At 37.9% G+C, this 23,683-nt stretch overlaps 1 protein-coding gene and 1 pseudogene across 1 annotated transcript; both read right to left on the reverse strand.

Moving 5' to 3' along the window:
* Window positions 1–10,510: 10,510 nt before the first annotated feature.
* On the reverse strand, window positions 10,511–11,221 carry LOC112032100 (uncharacterized). The gene has a single exon (XM_024064836.1). It carries the CDS (start codon window positions 11,219–11,221, stop codon window positions 10,511–10,513), a length of 711 nt encoding a protein of 236 aa, XP_023920604.1.
* An 8,853-nt stretch (window positions 11,222–20,074) lies between these two features.
* Window positions 20,075–23,254, reverse strand: LOC112032102 (uncharacterized; annotated as a pseudogene).
* Window positions 23,255–23,683: the final 429 nt, after the last annotated feature.

Here is a 23,683-nt window from a genome sequence, read left to right on the forward strand (position 1 = left end):
TAAAACTCAAAACAATTTCATTAGTTAGAACATTTTCAAAACTATTTAGCAAACTAAGATCTCGAGTGCGAGGAACTCGATTTTGTTGCACTAAATCAAGCATTACTGACTCGAGTTCTATGCGGGGAACTCGAGCATTATAGACTCGATTTCTTTAAAGAGACCAGACGAAGAAGAAACCCCAACCATGAAGGAAGAAACCCAAACCAAAAGAAAAAGAAAAACCAACCAGAGTAAACACAAAGAAAACCGTTTGACTCAAACTGAACCCAGGCAGCAACAACAACGAAGCTCCAGACAAAGGTTTTCTTCTAATTCCTTCATTTTCTTCTCTGGGTCTTTGGGTTTGATGATGATGATATGCTGGGTCTTTGGTTTGATGACATTTTGGTGGATATCTCAAGGGAATCGAGTCTTGAAGACTCAAGTTCCATGGAACTTGAGTTCCTCAAACTTGATTTAGCACAGCTAAATCGACCCCCTGCCACTTGTAATGTTAGTTTACTAAATTGTTTTGAAAACTTGCTAACTAACGAAATTGTTTGAGATTCAGTGTTATTGTGAAAAAAAAAAAAATCCAACCGAGTCTAAAGAACTCAATTTCCATGAATGGTGCCCAGCCCCCCACGTGTAGCATGTGGGTCCCAACAAGTCCTTTTTCCCCCCTTACCCGTCCCTCTCACTCAGAACTTACACACTCAGACCTCAGCTCTCCTCACACTCCTTCACAACTTTCCTCACACTCTCTCATACAACAATCTTCTCAACAAAAGTTAATCCACTCTCACAACACTCTCTTACAGATAATGTTTTATATAAATTTGTACTTGAGTTATGTTATTTATTTATTGTGTTATGTTATATATTGGGAATTTTTTTTTTTTTTTTTGTTAGTGTAAATATTGTGATTATTTGCTAGTTTTTTTTTTAAACAAAAACTAATATTGTGATTAATTATTGGGAATATTTAGTACTAAGGCTAATTCAATTAATGTATTACAACATATTGGGAATATTTGTTTTTTTTTTTTGTTAGGGTAAATATTGTGATTAATTATTGGGAATATTTAGTATATTGTGATTAATTATGTTATTACAACATATTGTGAATTTTTCTTTTGTTAGTGTAAATATTGTGATTAATTATTTGTTAAGTTTTTAAAAAAATATTGTGATTAATTATTGGGAATATTTAGTACTAAATATTGTGATTAATTATTAAGAATATTTAGTATTGTTAGGTTTTTATCATGGGTATGAAATGGATTATGAGTTTGATACCTAAGATAGTATTTGTAGTCTTTTTAGCATAAATTATTTCAAGACATATCTGTTTAAGATTTGTAACAGAGATAAAATGGATAATGAGTGGATTGATATAATATTTTTTTTCATCATAACTTATTTGAATGGGTTTTGAAAGTCATGCCCCTAGAATGATTTGGAATTTTAAAAGAATATGAAATAGGTAATGACTATTTTTGTATGTGATCTAAGGTATATACAAATTTGGTTGAAGTTAGTATTGTATGCATTTCGTATGCAAAGTTTTGTGATTGATGTTGATTGAGAGTTATAAATTTGTCACTAACATAATTACACTTGATGATTGTGGTGGGCTTTTTTGTTATATTGGGCTAGGCTGCCTCCTGCGATACTAGGCCCAAATATTCTGAGTAAGAGAGTTGAGACCGATCTAACTGCAACTCAATTTGGTCCGGCTTGTGTGCAAACTATGCCTCGTTAGCCAAGAGCAGGCTCAGGCAGGCAGAGCTATTTTGGATGAGTCATGGCAAACTTACATGATAATTATAAAACAAAAGAAGGTCCTTCGGCTTCATAATTAAAGTGAATAAATAACCCCTAATTAAGAAAGATAATCATAATATAACAACAATAACTTTTATAAAGAGAGCAAGGGAATAAGTGGATAGCATATGGGTTAATCAAAAAAAGAAAGAAATCAGATCAATTCTGATCCGCAGGATTGAAACCAGAAAGAGAAGAACGTTCCTTCTCAACGGAAATAATCTCTCGGGGAAATCCTGCCGTGGAAATTAATCACTTTAAGGGAAACGGACCTACATGGTTGGTGCCCAAGTGAACTCCTTGCTTCTGGCAGAGAGCAAGACTTTGAGGGGGAGAGAGAGAATCAACCTATTGGTGCATGCCTGCCGATCTAACTCTCTGTTTATTTCTTTCTTCCTTTTTTAATTTTCCTCTTATCTTTCTTTTCTTTTCTCCACACTTGTTTTCTATTTCGTTTTCCTTAAAGGTTCTTGTTACCGTGATTGTGTTTGTCTCCCTTTGTGCACGGCAAGGACTTGTTGAAATGTCGATCAAAGGTCTTCTCTACTTCAACCTGAAGTTGTTGAAATGTCAATCAATTTCAATCAAAGGTCTTCTCTACTTCAGGCTGGACTTGTTGAAATGTCGATCCAAGGTCTTCTCTACTTTGATCTGAAGTTGTTGAAATGTCGATCAAAAGTCTTCTCTACTTCAATCTGGAGTTGTTGAAGTGTCAATCAAAGGTCTTCTCTACTTCGATCTGAAGTTGTTGACTACAAAAAGTCAAAATTTGGGATTAGACTTTAATGATGAGTGTTTTGTGGTCCCATTGCTTTTGGGATGGGTGATTTTTATTTATTCCTTCTTGATTTGAACTTTTTCAAGAAAGTTTTAATTGACAAAAGATTCTATTTTTGAGAAACATTTGATTTTTGAAACTTGGAATTTTCGAAATTGACATTTAAAATTTTAGGACTTTGAAACTTTGAGATTTTGGTTTGAAATTTGGAACTTTAAATCTAAAATTTTGAGATTTAGGATTTTGAAAATTAAGACTTGAAATTTCGATCATGAAATCTGAGGTTTGAATTTTTCTGAAATCTTGAAAACTGAAGGTTTGGATTTAAAAATTGGGCATTGAGAATGTGGAATTGAAAATTTGGGAATGAAAATTTTGAATTGAAAATTTGGGGTTTGAAAGAAACTTGAAAACTTTGAATTTGAATTTCTATATTTAATCCATTCCAAAAGAAATTTCATCATCTTTTTTTTTTTTTTTTTTAGTTGACCAAGTCAACTCAATTTGACCAAGTTGACTCAACTCATGGCTGATTTTAAGTGTGGAGACCGAAATTTTGGCCCCACACTTCTTTGTTTCTCCCTTTTTTTCCTTTTTCACTTCATCTTCATCAACTTTTCTTCCTCCATTAACACTATTTAACTTCTTCTTCCCCTTGATTTTTCTTCTTCATCTCACCATTTCTTCTCACAAAAAACACTTTTCTAGGCTTCTTAACATTCCCTCATCCATCTCTATCAATATTTCTTTAGATCCTTGTGTTTTTTTTAGCAATTTCACCACACGCCCATTTTTGGTGAAACCCATTTTTCTTTGCATCAGGATGGCTTCTTCCTCCAAGGGATCCTTTTTTCTTACTTTTTATGGTAAGAAATATGATCCCACATTTGATTGGCATGATGAAAATAGACTTCTTCAAGACCATAGTACTCATGCTCCATATTGTCATGTAGACACCAAGGTGAGTTTTTATTTGGTTTCTTTTCTTGAAAAAATGTTGTTTCATGTTCCATTGAAAGTTTAATGGTGAAATATTATCATTTGGTTGTTGCAATTTGGGGCATTGTGAGATTAGTTGGTTTTGGAGCATTCTGGGAGTGTTTTTTTTTTTTTTTAATTTATTTATCATGGTGCAATTTTGACAATGTTGGTAGCTCATGGGATTTTGACAATGTGGGTAAATTGTGATGTTATTGGATGAATTTTGGTTTAGATTTTGGGAGTATTGGCAATGTGAAAAATTCGTGGTAGGCTTAGATGAATATGTTCATGATGCATGTGGGAAAAATTTATTGGCATGTGTAAACTTTGTTTTATGAACATGGCAAAATTTTGTGGGTATGTGCACGGATAAATTTGTGGGCATGAACATTTTAGACATGGAAAAAATTTTATGGGCATGAAATTTTGACTATGAAAAAATTTTGTTGGGTATGCGATGTTGGTTCATGGAAAATTTGTGTGGTTATGATTTTGGCTATGTGAGAATTTATTTGTGCATGGGCATGTACTTTTGGGCAATTTTTATGACTATCTTAGACATGTAGGAATTTTTTGTGAAGGGTTATGGAAAAATTTGGCAGTTGTGTATAGATGTGTAGAAGATTTTGATTATGGTGAAATTTTGGTGGGGCATTGATTTTTAAGAATTTTTTGGTCATGTGGGTTTTGATTGTGGAATTTTTTTTGGACATGCGATTTTGGTCATGGAAAATTTTTGGACATGTGATTTTGGGTCATGGGAATTTTTTTCCATTTGAGTTTTTTGTTGTTGGCATGGGAAATGATGAGCTAAACTTTTGTGTTGCAGAGCCTCAAGAGTTTAGGCGGTCTCCAAATGTTTAAAAATACAGGGGCAGCATTGTCTCCTAGCATTAAAAACATCATTAATGAAGCAGGCTTTAGCACTTTCTTCAAAGCTCTGTTAAATCAGGAGACACATGAATACAAAGATCTTTAGTCACTTCTTGCCTTGACAGAGCACTTCTGGGACACTACATGTACCTTCCATTTTTCAGGAATTGGGGAGGTAATGTTGACACCTTATGACTTCTCTGATATCATCAGTCTGAAGTTGGGTGGTGAAAGAATTCTTGTCAATGATTCCCTTACTTTAGCTAAACTCAAGAAACTTCTAGGTGTAGTGCCTTCTACAATGAAGAGTAACAATATCCCTTTGTTTTAGCTGTGTGAAAATATTCCCTATTGTGAGACTGTGGCAAAGGATGCTCATATGTTCATGCTTCTTTCATTGGGACTTTTTTGTGTCCAAATTTAAGCAGTACTATGAATCTGCACTACTTGGGGAGCTTGAGAAAAATTGAACAAATCCAGAATTATGACTAGGGCAGCATGACCTATGTTACTACGCTGCATTTTATGACCCAACTTTCTAGGCAGAGCCTTTTAAGCTTAGGTAGGGCTCCATTTGTATGGCAGGTGAGGTTTGGGATTTATTTTGGCTATGCGTAGGTTTTTTCGAAAATTATTTTGGCTATGTATGGGTTTTGGAAAGTTATTTTGGCTATGTGGTAAAGAATTTTTCAGGTCTGGATGTGCAAGTACTTTGGAGTTGGTCCTAAAATCTAAGAAGAAGTTGCTGGCATTTTTCCTAGATTTCTCCATTGGTTGTCCAAACATCATTTGTCTACACCTTCCAAGCATTCTTTGGAAATTTGGCGCTTGGTGATTGATAATTTAACTGCTAATGATGTAAGTTATTCCTCTTCTTTCTTTTGGAATCTTTAGCACTTAGCTATGGTTCAGTCTCTTCTCATTCTGAGTTCCTTTGTGACTTTTCAAATGGATTTAAATCCTTGGGTTGGATGTGAAGGGTATGTAGAGTGTGAGCGGGCTCTAGAACTGAATGGCTACAAAGTGTGGTCTGAGTGTGGGCATGAAAGGTATTGGTATCTTGGTGATTAGGTGTTACCCCAAGTTGAACATGAGTATCCTCCTACCACAATTCCAACTCCTCCTTGTCACACTATTTGGTTGGCTGACTTCCTGGCTGATGAAGAGATTGCTCGGGCTCGTAACGACTATATTGTTGCAGGAGTAGAATGGAATTATTCTGAATTCATCCGACTTCATCTACAAGGTTGCTTGGTTGGCAGAACAGTACTTTTCTTCCCTTCTAAAGTCAAATTTTTAATCTTGCAAATTCCTTTTCATATTTCTGCTTGGTAACAATATTTGCATGTTGTATTTTTAGCCTCCATCTTCTGAAGGAGAGGAAGGGGGAGAGGGAAAGGAAGAGATTCCCTCTCCTTACCATGCTAGTGGCTCTTCTAGTTCCTTCACGAAGACTTATGCCCATTTTCTGGCATGTCAGTATGATGTGATGAATCCTGATGGAACATATAGTTCCATGCCTTTGACTAGGCTAGAGCACACACTAAACGTTCCTTGGCCCAATCTGGTATATTCTTGCATTTTTATTTCTTTGTCCTTATTCCTTCTTGGCTTGATGAATGACTCTTAACCTAGTAGGGTTGTGCTTCAAGTTGGTGTGGATCTTGTGGAAGAAAGCATGCAGATGATTGAAGGCTTATAGTCATTGGCTCGCACTCAGTCCTCCCAATATGTGCTTAACGATGCGAGCTACGTATGCCATGTTACTTTCTGAGTGTCTTTGGGTTGAACTGTGCCTGATCGTGGAATTAATACCTAATTTTGTTGACTCTTCAAGCACATCAAATGGAAACTATTGACACTACCAGAAGAACTTTAGAAGGAAAGGACCAGGAGCCTCGAACTTGAAAATTGTTAGTACGATCCTTGCTTTTTCGCAAGTCAAGAAGGAAATACTAAAGGTGGCTTTTCTAGAGGTGGATCAAGGAGACCCTCACGCAAGTGGACTCGAAGTCCTAATGATGTATGACTTGTATATTTCATTTTTCCTGCAAAAGAAAAGGAAGTGTTTTTTAGATAATCTTGTATTATTTCCCATGTTTAGCTCTTTGTCCTTGGAGTCACCTTGGATCATGTAGAAACTTTAACTAAGACAAGTTTAGAATTCACCTGATGATGTCTTGTAATGCTAATTTGGACTTATCTAGTTTGGCTCTGTTGGAATCTGCATTTACTTGAATAAGGTGGAGTCGAATGCCCCTAGTTTAAAATGAATGCATGATTTTTGGAAATCTTGGTTATGACGATTTTTTTTTTTTTTTTTGAACAAATGGTGATGATTTTTTTGAAAATGAATGAGCCATGGGCGAATGGCCCTAGTTTGGAACATGAATTCATGAGTCTTGAAAAAAATTTGATTTGATCAATTTTTGAAAACAATGATGCAAGGGATGATTTTTTGAAAACAAGTGAGTTAGACACATCAGAATGCCTTAGTTTGACCCCAAAAAAAAAAAAATCTTTTTGAATGTTAATCGATTCTAAAAAAATGTTTGAGAACACAAAATTGCATGGATGTTCGATGAAAGGGCTAGTGCCACTTGGCACAAGAGGAGTGTCATTCGGCACTTTTGGAGTGCCAATTTGCACCTGGCCACGCCACGATGCTCATGCCATGGTGGGCCAACTCCGTACGCTTTTCCAATGCGTGTTTTGCGTTTTCGCATTTTTTGAAAAAAAAAATTACTTCGTTTGTGATCATGAAACAATCTCCTAATCAGTTACAAACTCTTTGAAACCTATTTCAAACCTAATTAGGAATTGATACAGCTTATATAAATGAATTCTCCTGTGACAAATCTCTGCATAAAGGTTAGTAACACATAATAATCACAAGCAAAAGTCATCCATGGCTAGCAATCATAATTTTTCTCATTTAACAATTCATGATATCAAAAGATGGGTTCGTAGCTTTGATTTCAGCACCAAAACCAATTTTATAGCCTATAAACTAGAGGGAATCAAGGCTCTGAGGAATGTCGAAATCAAGTGGGACTTCCTTTGTGCTGATGTGAAATTCTGGGATCCAGAAGATCATGTGTTCTGGTTTAAAACTGCTAAACTGTATCTGACAATTGAAGAATTTTCTGCTATCCTGGGCTATGATCCAAGCAAGAAATCTGTAGCGGTTTCTTAAGATCCTTTGCATAACGAATCTTTGTCTGATGCTCTCGGTCTTCCTACTTCCAGTACTAATAGTATGATTGAAGGTCATATGGTGATTCTTCATGCAATTGTTTCCAGGCTGATCGACAAACACACCTATGGAGTGACGACAATATGCAGAAAAACTTCGGTTTGGCTTTATGCATGGTGGGAAAACTTTCGCTTTACTCTGGAAGACGCAGTTTTGTGGATGCTCAGGCCATAAGTGTTATGAATTAAATTAAGGATGGTGATAATCCTCTTTCTTTGATCTTGGTAGAAACTCTTCTAGGACCAGATGCTATATTTCATGGTGGAGAAACTCAAAACTTCTTAGGGAGTCCTTTGACTTTGCAGATATGGCTAATGGAGCGACTAGATATGATTGCCAAGCCTACAACCAATAATTACGGGCCTAGCAGTTTTCTTAGAAGGGCTATAATCAAAACTGAGTGCCAAATTGAGAGTGATTGGGTGAAATTCTTAGATAAGAAATCTAGTACCTCAATTCAATGGGACAGTTATTGGTGGAAGTGCCCATCCCCTCTACTAAGGTCTCTAAGATCAAACCACATCTTCCTTGTTGGGTTACGGAGGGTAACTTTCTACAAGGGAGATAGACTCTTAAGGCAATTCAAATATAAGCAAGGAATGCCTAGTGGAAAAAGAAGATTCTTCACTCCCGTGGACACAAATCCTACTTCTGTACAGAACATGCTATTGGGATTGGAGATGGCTGACCAAGTGGACCAATCTTTTGTCAAGGTTCACTTTCACAGGATGACTATAGAATACTCTAATTGGTTGATAGACAAGATTGTTGATAAGGAGGCTGAGAGGATTGCTACGAAAGAACAGTTTCTCAAAGACAACCGGGAAAGACCCGATGAAGACAACTATGAATTCAAAAGAAGGGACAAGAATGATAAAGCACCTAACACAGAGGAAATCAATGACCAACAAAAATAGAAAATACTAAAGACAAAGTGGCCTTCTTATTTTTTGGCTTTGAACATGTTTATTTTAACAGTTGATGTAAAAACTCTTATGTTTAGGAATTATTTAGGATTTACAGGTTAAGGATTCTGTTTAAAGTGTAGGCTTTTAGGGTTTGGAATTTTTTATGGTTTGGTTTAGGGTTTAGGTTCTTAAGGTTTGGTTTGGTTTCATGTTTGATTTAGGGCTTTGTATAGTGACATGGTTTAATGAAATTGTTGAATTTTTTGAAAAATTTTGGTTAATGGGCAAATGGTGGTTTTGGAAAATTGTGACCAAACCAATGCATGGTTGCCTATGTACCCCCTTGGCAGAAAGATCAGGTCATCATGTAGTTCATTGATTTTTTTTATTTGCCTTAACTTTTGTCTAGGCCGCCCTTTCGGGTTTTCAACCTAGCAGGCTCTCTCACTCTTTTTTTTTTTTCTTTTTTTACTCTCCTTTTGCGTAGATTGCCCTTTCGGGTTTTCAACCTACCCCCCTTTTTTTGTTGCTCTAATCTTTGCCTAGACCGCCCTTTCGGGTTTTCAGCCTAGTGAGCTTTTTTTTTTTTTTTAAGTCAAACATAGGAAGGGAAATAACATAATTTACAACCACTTCAGACGTGGTGCTTTCAAACTACCACTTCAGACGTGATATTTCTTCAATTGATTCATATTGGTTGGCTCAGTAAAAGTGTTTGCATCTAAGTCCATCAGCCTTACTGCTCCCTTAGAGTATATCTGCTTGATAATGTATGGGCCTGTCCAATTTTGCTTGAACTTCCCATTTGCATCTCGGACCAGGGCTCAGATTTCCTTTAACACTAAATCCCCTAACTCCAAATCTCTAGTTCTCACTTTTTTGTCAAAAAGCTTTCCTAAGCCTTTTTTGGTAACCTTGCATATGATACAAGGCTTTGAGTCTTTTCTCATCTAGCATGCACAACTGATTGTATCTGCTTTGCAACCAATCTGCTTTAGGAATTTCACTTTCCAATACTATCCTTAGTCAACGGACACCCATTTCAATAGGAAGAATTGCTTCCATCCCATACACTAATGAATAAGGAGTGGCTCCTGTGGAAGATCGAATTGATGTTCTATACCCCTAAAGTGCATAGGGCAATTATAGGTGCTAGTCCTTATAGTTCTTTGTGCTCTTTTTCCAGATTCGCCCTATGTTTTTATTAGTAGCCTCAATTGCTCCATTGGTTTGAGGATGGTAAGGTGAAGACTTGTGGTGTTGAATGTTGAACTGTCGTAGTAGCTTTTCTGTTTCTCCTTTAAAGTGCTGCCCATTATCAGAAATAATTTCATGTGGTAGCCCGTATCTACAGATGATATTGGTCTGGATGAATTAAGTAACTTTCTTTGAATTCAGAATCTTGTATGAGGCAGCTTTTACCCATTTAATGAAGTAATCAATGGCTACGAGTATGAATTCCTGACCATTGGAGGCTATTGGGTGAATTTTCCTAATAATGTCTATCCCCCATGTAGAGAATGGCTAAGGTGATGTCATGGTATGTAGTGGCATGGGTGGCATATGTTTTAGATCTCCATGGACTTGGCATTGATGGCATTTTCAAACATGAGCCGCACAGTCAGCTTCCATAGTAGTCCAGTAATAACCTTGTCTCATTATCTTCCTTGACAACATGTGTGCATTCATATGTGGCCCATAACTTGACTCATGAACCTCTTCAATTATTTGCTATGCTTCATTGGCAATTACGCAAAGAAGATGAATTCCATCATATGATCTTCTTTAAAGCCTTTCACCAAAAATAATGTAATTAGTAGACAACCTCCGGATGGTTAATTGATCATTCTTGTTTGCATACTTAGGGTATGTTCTATCCTTGAGGTAATGTAGGATGTCTGAATATCATTCACCTTCCCCATTCTTTCCCTCATCTTCTTCTATTATCAAGCAGTAGGCTGGTTTTTCTTTTTGTTCCAACACTATTAGTCTAGCTTCATCTTCTTTTGGCCTATCCATCATGGATGCCATGATCGCTAAAGTATCTGCAATTTGATTTTGCATCCTTGGCACATATTGATATTGAATCTTGCTGAATTTTGAGGCCCTTTTCTGAAGACATTCATGATAAGGCATCAGTCTTTCTTCTTTGATCTTCCGTTTATTTTGAAGCTGAGAAATTATCAAAGCTGAGCCTCCATATACCTCTAACTCTTTCACTCCAAGGCCTAGGGTTGCTTGTAGCCCCATGATGCAAGCTTCATATTCAGTGGCATAGTTGGTGGCAGGAAAGTTGAGTTCGCTAGAAAAGGGAATGTGTGTCATTTTTGGAGAAATTAAGAAAACTTTAATTTCACTTCCATTTTGATTTGTTACTCCATCAAAGTTTATCTTCCACGATTCTACTTCAATCCCCATTATGTCTTCATCCAGAAAGTCTCCTTGGATCTCTTCGGCTTCTTTTGGTGAACACTGGGCTAGGTGATTAGCAATTGCTCTCCCCTTCACAAATTTCTGAGTCAAATATTTAATATCAAATTCTGACAAAAGAAAAACCCATTTAACAGTCTTTCCATGTTGCACAAGTTTTTCCATTAAGTACTTCAAAGGATCCATTCTTGCAATCAACAAAACCTTTTATGCAAGCATATAATGTCTGAGTTTACAGGTTGCCCATATAAGTGCTACACATGTCTTCTCTAATGACGAATACTTCTCTTTATGGGGCAACATCTTCTTGCTGATGTAGTAGATTTCATTCTCTTTTCTAGTCTCCTTTAGGTATTAAGCAAGTAGAGCCCCCATTGCTGTATCTGTAGTGGTAAGATACAATAACAATGACTTTTCAAGAACTGGTGGGACAAGTATTGATGGCTTCATCAGATAGTTTGTGATCCTCTCAAAGGCCTCTTGGCAATGTTCATTCCACATTGTTGGGACCTCCTTCTTAAGCAATTGAAAGATTGGTTCATATGTCATAGTGAGTTGGGCTATGAACTTGCTGATGTATTGTATCCTCCCCAAAAATCCTCGGATTTCCTTTTCAATTCTTGGGGCTTCATCTCTACAATTGCCTTGATTTTCTCAAGATCAACTTTTATTCCCTTTTGGCTTACCATAAACCTTAGCAATTTTTTAGATGTGACTCTAAAAGTACACTTCTTTGGATTCAACCATAACTTGTAGAACTGGATTCTTTCAAAGAACTTTCTCAAAGCCGGTATGTGCCCTTCACAGTCTTTAAACTTCACTATCATAACATCAGCATAAATCTCTACTTCTTTATAGATTAAATGATGCAACAAAGTAGTGGCTGCATGTTGGTAAGTTGCACCTGCATTTTTAAGGCCAAATGGCATGACCTTATAGCAATATCTCCCCCATGGAGTGATAAAGGAAGTTTTCTCCATATCTTCTGCAGCCATCTTAATTTGATTGTATCCTGAAAGTCCATCCGTAAACGATAACAAAGCATGACCTGTTGTGTTGTCAACCAGGATGTTAATGTGAGGCAATGGAAAGCCATCTTTCGGGCTGGCCTTATTCAGATCTCGAAAATCTACATACATTCTGACATTCCCATCCTTCTTTGGTACTGAAACCACATTAGCTAACCACTTTGGATAGTTGACCACTCTTAAGAATCCCGCATTTTATTGTTTCTCTACTTCTTCCTTGATCTTAAGAGTCCACTCTAGCTTCATTCTTCTCAACTTTTGCTTGATTGACTTCCTGGTTGTATCAGTTGGAACGCAGTGCTATACTATATCTGTATCAATCCTAGGCATGTCTTCATATCACCAGACAAAGACCTCCTTGAACTCTGTCAACAGTGCCACTAATGCATCCTTCTCTGAAGTGGTTAGGCTATTGCTCACTTGGATCATTTTGGGCTCATCTTCAGTTCCCAAGTTAATGGGTTGGGTTTCTTCTTTTATAGGTTCTAGGTATCCATGTTTTAATTCCTTATTACTAAGAGTTTCTTTACCAATTTCAAAAATAAAAACATTCAAAACCAATAAATAAGTAGAATCAGAAATCATATTAAAAGGAAGAGAGTTTTTAACAAACTCTGTAGACTCCAAAGACTTAACTGGAAAACTATCACAAACAGATTTAACAGGGATAAAAACACTAGCAAAAATAAACTCAATAGGAATGGAAACAATGTTCTTGGCAAGAGTAACTAGCTCGACAGTCTTGATCTTCTTGGCAAAAGTGATTGACTAGACGGTCTTGATCTTCTTCACAGAGTCCTCCATGGGGTGGGAGGCTCCCTCCCATGCCCAATTCTTCAACTCAGTCGTGGCTTCCACAATGACAAGTGGCTCCCAGTAAGCTCCTTCTTCCTTCAGCACCAATATCGGGGGGTCTACATCCATATGATCCATAGCTTTCTTCTTTAATTTTCATGTCTATAGGCTTGTCGGTCACAAAAGCATTCAGGTGCTCTATGTTATCCATCCATTCATCAAACAGGTCGTGCTTGCCTCTGTTGCCCAAGTAGGTGGGTTAAAGGAGATGCTTTGACTCATCTCCTTCCGTCCTTGCATCATTACATTCAACATTCTCCAGTGTCATGATTTTGAGATTGTGGACTATCAGCTTTTGGTCTAAAGCAGCCAACCTGACATTTATGTCATCCTTCTTTTCAATATGTGAGGTTGGTGAATTTGATTCTGAATCATAATACAACCCTAATTCCAAAACTTCTCTTCCATGCTTGTCATACCTAGGGCTAGACCTTGAACTAACATTAGTGATATCACTCCAATCTAAAAGGTGCCCGTAGGGATATTCATCATGATGCATTTGATTGGCTTGTGCATTCTCCTTTCTTGCATTCTCTAACACTTATATCAGCCTATATTGATCACTATTAGTGTCGCTCCACTTGTTGGCTTCAGTGTCATCTTCTATGTCTTCATCATAATAGTCCACGTGATTGTAATATTCCTCATAGAATAGGTCTACATCTTCATCTTCTCTATCACTAGGGGGTGGACCCCAATCATCACCACTATATGGGCTATCATAACTTCTACTGCTGTTGTCATCACTATCAGTGCTGCTATCATCTTCATCATGTCCACTATCATTGCTGCTGCTATCACTACTACTATCACTATTGTTATCACTTTCATCCTCATCATCACTAGGGGCTGCTCCTCCTTCCTTGTCTTCCTGATTGGCTCTTAGTTCATATGGGATTTTCAATGCATGCTGGCAGGCCTCCCAATATTCCTCTTCTTCTATGTTGCAAATAGGATCTCCAAGAAGTGTAGTCATGGCATCAAGATCCATATAATTAGCCCAATCAATAGGATCCCAAGTTGTGTCTTCTTTCTTCAAGTTTGGAACCTTGTTGTGGCAATCAAGTAGTATCTCGAACCTAGGCACCATTGCCTTTGTTATAGGATTAAATATTAGTTCAAGGAATCTCCAATAACGTTGACTTTCTCCAGCTTTTACGAACTTCTCATTCAACGTAAGAGTGTAGGTTTTCAGAGGTTCTAGAGGACAAGGGAGTCCTTTTGTTTGGATTTGGCTTGAGCCATCTTTCCCACTTCCATCTTTCTCACTTCCATCTCTAACAAATCATCATCAGTGGGCTTATAGCCTAGCCCAAAAGATGGTGTGGCAGTAGGAATCATCGGGACCTGAACTGTAGGTTTCTTCATTGTTCTCCCCAAATTTATCCCTGGAAATGGAAGGTAGTTCATTCTCCTCATCATTGTTACCACATTGTTATCACTATAAGGAGCAAAGTTCATCGGGATCTTCTTCATTTCTTGTTCTCTCCTTTCAAAGCTAGGTCTCTCAATCTCAAAGCCATCCAAGGTTAATGACCCTTTCTCAGAATCAATACCGTAAGTAGGCTTAGGCACAATTAAAATGTCCCCATATATGGTCACAATAGCCCCTTCATGTGGAACCCGAACCTTTTGATATAGAGAAGAAGGTATGACTTTTGTATCATGGATCCATGGTCGCCCAAGGAGCATATTGAAGCATGAGGCTATATTAAGGACTTGAAAATCCACTTTCTTGACCATCAGTCCGATGGTAAGCTCTAATGTTATGGTTCCCAAGACTTCTCTTTTACTATTGTTGTATGCTCTCACATGTTAATCAGTAGGCACAAAGTCTTCAATACTGAAGCCTAAACAGCTAGCAATCTTCAAAAGACACACATTCAAAGCACTTCCATCATCTATCAAAACCATCAGTATCCTCTTCCCCATGAAATCTACAATGATATGCAACGAATCGTTGTGGTGCTTACCCTTCTTGGTTTGATCCTTGTTAGAATAGGAAATGGTGAGTTCTCTATTTATGGATCCAATCATAGCATTCAGATCCTGGGAGGTTGTGGTTGTAGGGACTTGAATTTGGTTGAGAAGGTCTACTAGATTTTGTCGGTGTTTGTATAAGGCCATGAGTAAACGCCATAAGGATATGTTAGCTTATGTCTTCTGCAATTGCTTAAGGACTTCATCCTCTTCGGTAGGTGTTTGTTGGGTTGATTTGTTCAAAGTTTCCATTGGGTTGTTGGTCTCTAAATGTAGGGATTTGAAGTGTCTCCCCCCTTGTGATGTGAGCAATTTTAGTTGGATCATTGGGATCGATGTCTTAGGATTTGAAGTGTCTCCCCCCACTTGTGCATGTTTGGCTATTTACTTGGGGTTTGAATTGTCTTCCCCCATTTGTGGGTATTTGGTTCTTTACTTGGGCTTTGGAGTGTCTCCCCCCATTTGTGGGTATTTGGTTGTTCTCAGATTCTGGTATTTCATTCCATATGTCATGTCCTGTGGTGGTAGTAAATGTCCTATCCATTAATTCTTCCCATGTCATCATAAAGCATTCGGGTAGGACATAGATCAAGTCGGATGGGTCTTCATTGTTTTCTTTTTCGGTCATAAAGCAATTAATCCTTGGTCCTTTCCCAAAATTGTGATTAGGCAAGGGATTATTAGTAATGCTAGGCCTTGTAGGAGGCGCAATCGCCTTGTTATCTATTAGGTCCTAAATCGCATGACGAAGGGTAAAACAACGATCAGTATTGTGACTAGGGCCTTGGTGGTAAGCACACCTCTTATTCAAATCAAACCTTGAGGGCAAAGGGTTTGGAATTGGTCTTGGGTCTAAGGGTTTAGTAACCCTTTTGCTTTTAGCTTGTCAAACACTTGGCTCATGAGCATGTACAACCTCATGGAATTCCCTCTTAGGTCTGGGTGTTTGTGGTACTTGCATAGGCGCAATCAATTGATAATGATCATTTTTATGGACGTTGGAAATTTTTGCAGCCTTAAAATTAGATCCTACATTCTTTTTAAAACTTGGTGGGTCATCTATTTTTATAGTTCCATTGTTTATTGCATCCTCAATTTGGGTTCCAGTAGCAATCAAAGTTTTTAAATTAGGAAAGTATTGTGCAAATAAATATTTATGGTATACAGGCAATAAATTCTTTACAACCATGGCTAACTGTTCCTCCTCACTTGGCCTACTCATCATCTGTGCTACCTTGGCTTTCCACTTGGTAATGAAAGTAGAGAAGAATTCTTTCGATTCTTGCTTAATGGTCTCAAGGTCTCTTCTTATGATGTCCACTTTTATATTGTACTTGTATTACTTGTGAAACTCTCGGCAGATGTCCTCCCAATTTCTTGCCCTCGTATCATTTAGATTGAGGAACCGCCTAAGAGTAGCTATGGTTAGTGTGTTTTGGAACATCTAAGCAAGTACTTCTTCGGTCACGCCTAAGGGCTGTATAGCCCTCATATACATCTTCAGATGGGACTTAGGCCAGTCGATCCTGACAAATTTGTCCAAGGTTGGCATCTTGAACTTAGGAGACAGCCTTGCATCAGGGAAGAGTGAGAGGGAATCATAGTCCATAAGGTCCTCCATCTTACAGGCTCTTCTAATCATCTCCTCCATTTTATTCATCCTCCATTTTAGCAACAAATATCATAGAGAGGATTAGCAAATATGAGCAATTTGAGAGCCTAAAAACATAGGCCTCTCAAAGCGTAAAAAAGGTCTCCTAAATTATGAGATCTAGTCTCTATTTATAGAGGTGGGAAAACTCTAAAAAATAGGCATGGGTGATTAAAATGTGAATCTGGACGCATCCTTTTATGAAAAAGTCAAAAAGAATATGCCTTATCATCACCCAAAAGGAGTTGGGCCAAAGCCTAAAAGGGGACCATTCGGCCCTTTTAAAGTGTCGTTCGACACTGCAAAAGTGCCGAACGGTGCTCTTGGATGCCGAACGTTCTTCCGTATTCGAGTGCATTTTAGACTCTCTTTTTAGGGTTTTTTAATCCGATCCTTGTACCTAGACGTGTTTTCATCCTTAGTCTATAATTTTTATCTCTTTTATGGATAATTCAAGCTTTTTCAGGAATAATTATCTTGTAGATAAATACTCTAAAATAAATCTTGATAAAGTTCAAATTATTCACAATTTTATTGTTATCCAATCATCCATTTTATTCCTATGCATGCAATCTTATTTTAAACACTAATTATCAACCAATCACAAAATTATTTAATTAATTTCAATGGTTTAACCAATCAGAATTAATATAAATTAATCGTGTGAGGTCAACTCTACCTAGACACAATGCATGTTGATCGTGCAAATTTGATTATGCGATATCTTTCAATCCGGTGGTTCGATTTGGAAACCGAACATACCATCACGACCGTTGGAATCTCAAGATCATTTTTATGATATGCAATGAATGAATTGATGCATATAATGCAAGAACAAATTCATGTATGTAATGCAAGAACAAATCAATGCATGTAATGCAATCATGATTTTGAGGGTAAATGAATGATCATTCAAGTCATTCTCTTTGATTAAATCATGAGTGCAAAATCGAGTGTCTACAGTCACTTAAAAAAATGCAATGTCATTGCTTTTTTTGGTGCATGGAAGTGTGTAGGCTATTATGTTTTGGAATGGGTTAGTAATGTGAGTTGCTTGGAACATCTATTAGGTGGTTAGGCACTTCTAGAAGTATACTAAGTTCCAAAGAAAAGCATAAAAGACTTCAATTTTTTTCACTCTAACAAATTGAGTACAAAATAGACGGTTATAATATTTATACATGTTGTTAGGAATTGGCAGCCACTTAGGAGCTTGCTAAGTGTCAAACTGGCTAATGTTGTTACAAGTAACAAAATAACTAACAAGAAACTATTACAACATGAAGCCCTTTGTTTGGAAACAAGGATAGTGTAACCAACTAACCACTAAGTAACTAAGACTTCAAAGTTGGCATAACTTCTTCCAATAAGCTTCAAACGACCTAGCACTACTTTAAGACCTTAAATAAGACCCTTAAATGACACATAGTTGGCTCTGATGTGAACCCCATCAAGAATAACGAGACCCAACAACTAAAGGGAACCCAAGATCGTTCTATGGACAGATTCAAATGGAAGACCTCGACCCGTTGTTTATGACAAACAAGAACCTTGGTATAAGGAAGACGCCACAAACGGTGGTGGAAACTCCGTTTGATAAGTCGAGATGAATGCCACAGGAAATCCCGATAAGTTCGAATAGTTCTTCAAAGAACCAAAGAGAATAAACCTCACAAGTTTATGAATATTCAATGTCTGCGTTTTCCATTGCTTATGCACCTATTTAAAGGGCTGAACATTACAAGGAAAAAAAAACCCTAACATAGAAAACCTAATTAAAGCCAAAAATGGGTAAGGAAAGAAATCCTTACCTTCCTAAAACACACAAGACATATAAGGCAATAAAGGCTGGATGCCCATCCTCATAATCAATGCTAAAATAAATCCCTACTTGCCAAAAAAGAGACTCTAAAATAGGAAAGAAGAGCTGGACACCTAGAGTCATATAGAAGGAAACAAAAGACAACATAAATGGAAAGAAAGTGGCGCCTAGAATAGCCATGCAATCCGATCCTCCCAAAATATTTCTTGCCAATTCTTAGCCTTAACCGGATCCTTCTAGAACTTGAATCAAGGTGACAATTCTTTGTTGCCCACGTGGATCATGCTTAATGGGCCTCCACAAATTTGCTTGAGCCCATAACTCTTGGATGAGTCCGTTAAGTACATCCTTGAACTTCTTTGCTTGTGCTCTTGCAACCGGCCCAATTGGTACTTGAACGAGATCCTTCGAAGTGGTGCCTTGATCTCCATCATTCCCCTTCTCTTGAAAAGGATTTGCCCTCAAATCATCACCTACATCAAAAGGACTCAAATTAGTAACATTAAAAGTGGCACTTACATTGTACTCACCAGGTAAATCTAGCTTGTAAGCGTAGTCATTGATACGCTCGAGGACTTAGAAAGGACCATCTCCTCTTGGGAGCAATTTGGAACGTCTTTTCGCCGGGAATCTTTTTGTTCTCATATGCAGCCAAACCCAATCTCTAGGTTCAAAAACCAGTTTGCGATGTCCCCTGTTGGCTTGTATGGCATATTGCTCCGTTCTACGCTTAATGTTGAGTCTTGCTTTCTCATGAATCTGCTTCACAAAATCAGCTTTCTTTTTGCCATCTAAATTAATGTGCTCCGTCAAAGGTAAAGGAGATAAATCCAATGGAGTTAAAGGATTAAACCCATACACAATTTCAAATGGCGAAAATTTGGTAGTAGAATGAAAAGCTCTATTATATGCAAACTCAACATGTGGTAAACATTCTTCCCATGTTTTGATGTTCTTTCTAATGATTGCCCTCAATAGAGTAGACAAAGTCCTATTTACTACTTCAGTTTGACCATCAGTTTGTGGATGACAAGTAGTGGAAAACAATAGCTTAGTACCTAGCTTACACCACAAAGTCTTCCAAAAATAGCTCAAGAACTTAGCATCTCTATCCGAAACAATTGTCCTAGGCATGCCATGTAATCTCACAATCTCTCTAAAGAACAAATCAACAACATGCGAAGCGTCATCCGTTTTGTGACATGGAATAAAATGTGCCATTTTAGAAAATCTATCCACGACCACAAAAATTGAATCTCTTCCATGTTTAGTCCTAGGCAATCCTAACACAAAATCCATTGAAATATCAATCCAAGGCTCACTAGGAATTGGTAAAGGAGTATACAAACCGTTGGGCTGCACTTTGGATTTAGCTTGCTTATATGTGACACATCTACCACAAATCCGTTCGACATCTCGTTTCATGTGAGGCCAATAGAAGTGTTCCTACAAAATAGCTAAAGTCTTTGCAACTCCAAAATGTCCCATTAATCCCCTACCATGTGATTACTGCACTAATAACTCCCTCATAGAACAATTAGGCATGCATAGCTTATTTTCTCGAAATAGGAATCCATCAAGCCTAAAGAACTTACCAAAGGCGATTTTCTCACAAGCTCGATATTCCTCACAAAATTCATGTCTTCAACATATAATTCTTTAATGTGTTCAAAACCAAGCAATTTTGCATCAAGTGTGGAGAGTAAGGCACACCTGCGAGAAAGTGCATCGACGACTACATTCTCCTTACCTTACTTGTGCCGAATGACGTATGGGAACGTCTCTATGAACTCCACCCATCGCGCATGCCTTTTGTTTAGCTTGTGTTGGCCCTTCAAGTGTTTCAAGGACTCATGATCGGTGTGAATCACGAACTCCTTAGGCTATAGGTAGTGCTGCCACGTCTCTAAAGCCCGAACCAATGCATACAACTCCTTGTCATAAGTTGGGTAGTTTAAGGCTGCCCCGCTGAGTTTCTCGTTGAAGTAAGCAATTGGTCATCCTTCTTGCATAAGAACGGCGCCTATACCAATACTTGAAGCATCACATTCAATTTCAAACATTTTAGAAAAGTTAGGTAAAGACAACAAAGGTGCGTTAGTCAGCTTCTCTTTGATTAATTGAAATGCCTTCTCTTCTTCTTCTCCCCACCGAAATCCAACGTTCTTCTTGATCACTTCGGTAAGCGGTGCGGCTAAGCTACTGAAGTCCTTCACGAATCGCCGGTAGAAACTAGCAAGTCCATGAAAACTACGAACATTACCTACACTTGTGGGGCTCGGCCATTCTTGGATTGCACGTACCTTCTCTTCATCAACCTGTATACCTTGTGCACTAACAACAAATCTCAAAAATACAAGCTTATCGGTGTAAAAAGTGCACTTCTTTAAATTAGCAAACAACCTTTCTTTCCTTAGCACATCTAAAATGGATTTCAAATGTACTAAATGATCGTCTATGTTTTTACTATAAATGAGTATATCATCAAAATAGACAACAACAAATCTGCCTATAAATGCATGCAAAACATGGTTCATAAGTCTCATAAAGGTGCTCGGAGCATTAGTCAAACCAAAAGGCACAACTAACCATTCATACAAACCATATTTTGTTTTAAAGGCGGTTTTCCATTCATCTCCTTCTTTTATCCTAATTTGATGATAACCACTTTTTAAGTCAATCTTAGAAAATATGCAAGAACCATACAGCTCATCTAACATATCATCTAAGCGTGGGATAGGGTGACGATACTTTACCGTTATGTTGTTGATGGCTTGGCAATCCACGCACATTCTCCACGTCCCATCCTTCTTAGGTACAAGTAAGACCAGAACCGCACATGGGCTCATGCTCTCCCTCACGTGCCCTTTCTCCAACAATTCACTTACCTGCCGTTGAAGCTCCTTTGTCTCCTCGGGATTGCTCCTATGAGCTGGTTGATTTGGAATGGTTGCACCGGGAACAAAATCAATTTGATGTTCAATCCCTCGGATTGGAGGTAACCCATGTGGTGTTTCCTCGGGGAAGACATCCTCGTACTCCTGCAAAAGAGAAACAATATAACTAGGCAAAGCAAGGTCAAGTTCGTTAGTGTTTAAAAGTGCCTCTTTGTACAAAAGTACAATCATCGGCTGATTTGAAAACATTGCTCACTTGATCTCACTCACTTTTGCATAGAAATTCTTTTGTTTTCTCTTTGATTTTCTCTTAAGGGCCGAACTTTGATTTTCTTTTTCTCTCTCATTTTTCTCAGCCTTTCTTTGATTTTCACTCTTTTTCTTTTGCTCACTCTCTTTCTTTTGATCACTCTCCTTTTGTAATCTCACTTGATCCTCGTATACTTGTTGCGGTGTCAATGGTACAAGAGTGATTGATCGTTAATTAAGTACAAAAGAGTACTTGTTTGTAAAGCCATCATGCTTCACTTGCCTATCGAACTGCCATGGACGCCCTAGCAATAAGTGTCCCGCTTGCATCGATACTACATCACACAACACTTCATCTTCGTATTTACCGATTCGAAATGCAACTAACACTTGCTTGTTCACCCTTATCTCACTACTATCATTTAGCCATTGCAACTTGTACGGTCTAGAGTGCTTTACCATGGGCAATCCCAATTTCTCTACCATAATTGTGCTTGCAAAATTAGTACAACTACCACCATCAATAATCACACTACATACATTGTCTTTAACGTAGCACCTAGTGTGAAAGATATTCTCCTGCTGTAGTTCATCAACTCCTTTTGCTTGCAAGCTCAATGCTCTCCTCGCCACCAATGTCAATGCGTCAGGGGCTAAATACTCCTCCTCAGAAACATCCTCAAATGGCGGCATGTCGTCGGTGTCGGAATCTTCATCATCGGTCACAATTTCACTATTGGCTTGCAACACCATGACTTGCTTGTTTGGACATTGACTTGCTATGTGGCCCCTGCCTTGACATCTAAAACATTTAATATCACGATTCCTAGAGGTAAAGGCTTCGGTTTTACCTTGAGGAACGTGGCTGGTGGTCGCGGACTTGGGCTCGGGTTTGGGCGTTTGTGACTTGTCCAGTGGTTTGGCATGACTCAATTTCCAAGAGGTAGGACTAAAGTTATGGCCTGCACGTGTCCCACTCCCTCTCTTGAGTTGTTGTTCCACTTTGATAGCCATATGCACCATATCTTCCAATTCCACATAATGCTGCATCCCTACCTTATCATGGATCTCCCGATTTAAGCCAAGTAAAAATCTAGCCATTGTAGCCTCCTGATCCTCCTCTACATTAGCGCGGATCATAGCAATCTCCATCTCCTTGTAGTAATCCTCTACGCTTCGACTCCCTTGTTTAAGACCTTGTAGCTTTTTGTACAACTCTCGGTAGTAGTAACTTGGAATGAACCGCTTTCTCATCACTACTTTCATCTCCTCCCATGTGTCTATTGGGCGTTCTCTATTCCACCTCCTATTTATCACAAGCTGATCCCACCAAGTAATAGCATATTCAGAAAATTCAATCATGGCTAATTTTACCTTTTTTGTCTCGGAGTAGTTGTGGCAATCAAACATGAACTCCATCTTCTTCTCCCATTCAAGATATGCCTCAGGATCAAATCTACCTTGAAAGGACAGAATCTTCATCTTAATACCACCCAAGTTGTTATCTTCGCAATTCCTAGCTTTTCTATATCTTCCTCCAGGTCTCCTATTGTTAACAATGGAATCCCGATCTTCTTCTTTATCAAAACTAGACCCATAACGCTCTTCATCCTCCTCCCTCGGTGGATCTCTTTCCCTTCTATGCAAATTACGACCTGTTTGTGTTTGCTCCTCACGTCTATTCTCCATCTGATCTATCCGTTCGTGAACCTACTCCATCTCCATCTTCATCACACGCCTCATCTCACTCATCATGGCCTCCATAAACACTTTCGGATCAGCCAATTTTTTATCATCTTCAGTAATGCTCTTACCACTATCGTGAGACATGATTTCTGCAAAACAAAGGTTAGAAACAAAAAAAAAAAAAAAAAAAAAAAAAAAAAAAAAAAAAAAAAAAAAAAAAAAAAAAAAAAAAAAAAAAAAGAAAAAAAAAAAAAGAAAAGAAAAAAAGAAAGGACCTCACGAATCACTCCCTTACGTGTTTACACTCAAGAATGTGAATCACTCTCCACTCGTGTTTTACTCAAAATAATATGGCTTTTACTCTCTGATATTCTCACCACTCTTGCCTTTTTCCACTTAATAATTCTCTTTCAGTTCTTTTGAAACTAAACAAACAACTCAAAAATTTCCAGCAACAATTTACCAAGAACTAATCAAGGA

This window comes from Quercus suber, unplaced genomic scaffold, assembly GCF_002906115.3.
Source record: "Quercus suber isolate HL8 unplaced genomic scaffold, Cork oak 2.0 scaffold_4, whole genome shotgun sequence".
NCBI lineage: Eukaryota > Viridiplantae > Streptophyta > Magnoliopsida > Fagales > Fagaceae > Quercus > Quercus suber.

What these genes read in the sequence shown, in the direction of transcription:
- LOC112032100 (XM_024064836.1), bottom strand. Translation starts at nt 11,221, where the DNA reads ATGGATCCTTTGAAGTACTTAATGGAAAAACTTGTGCAACATGGAAAG.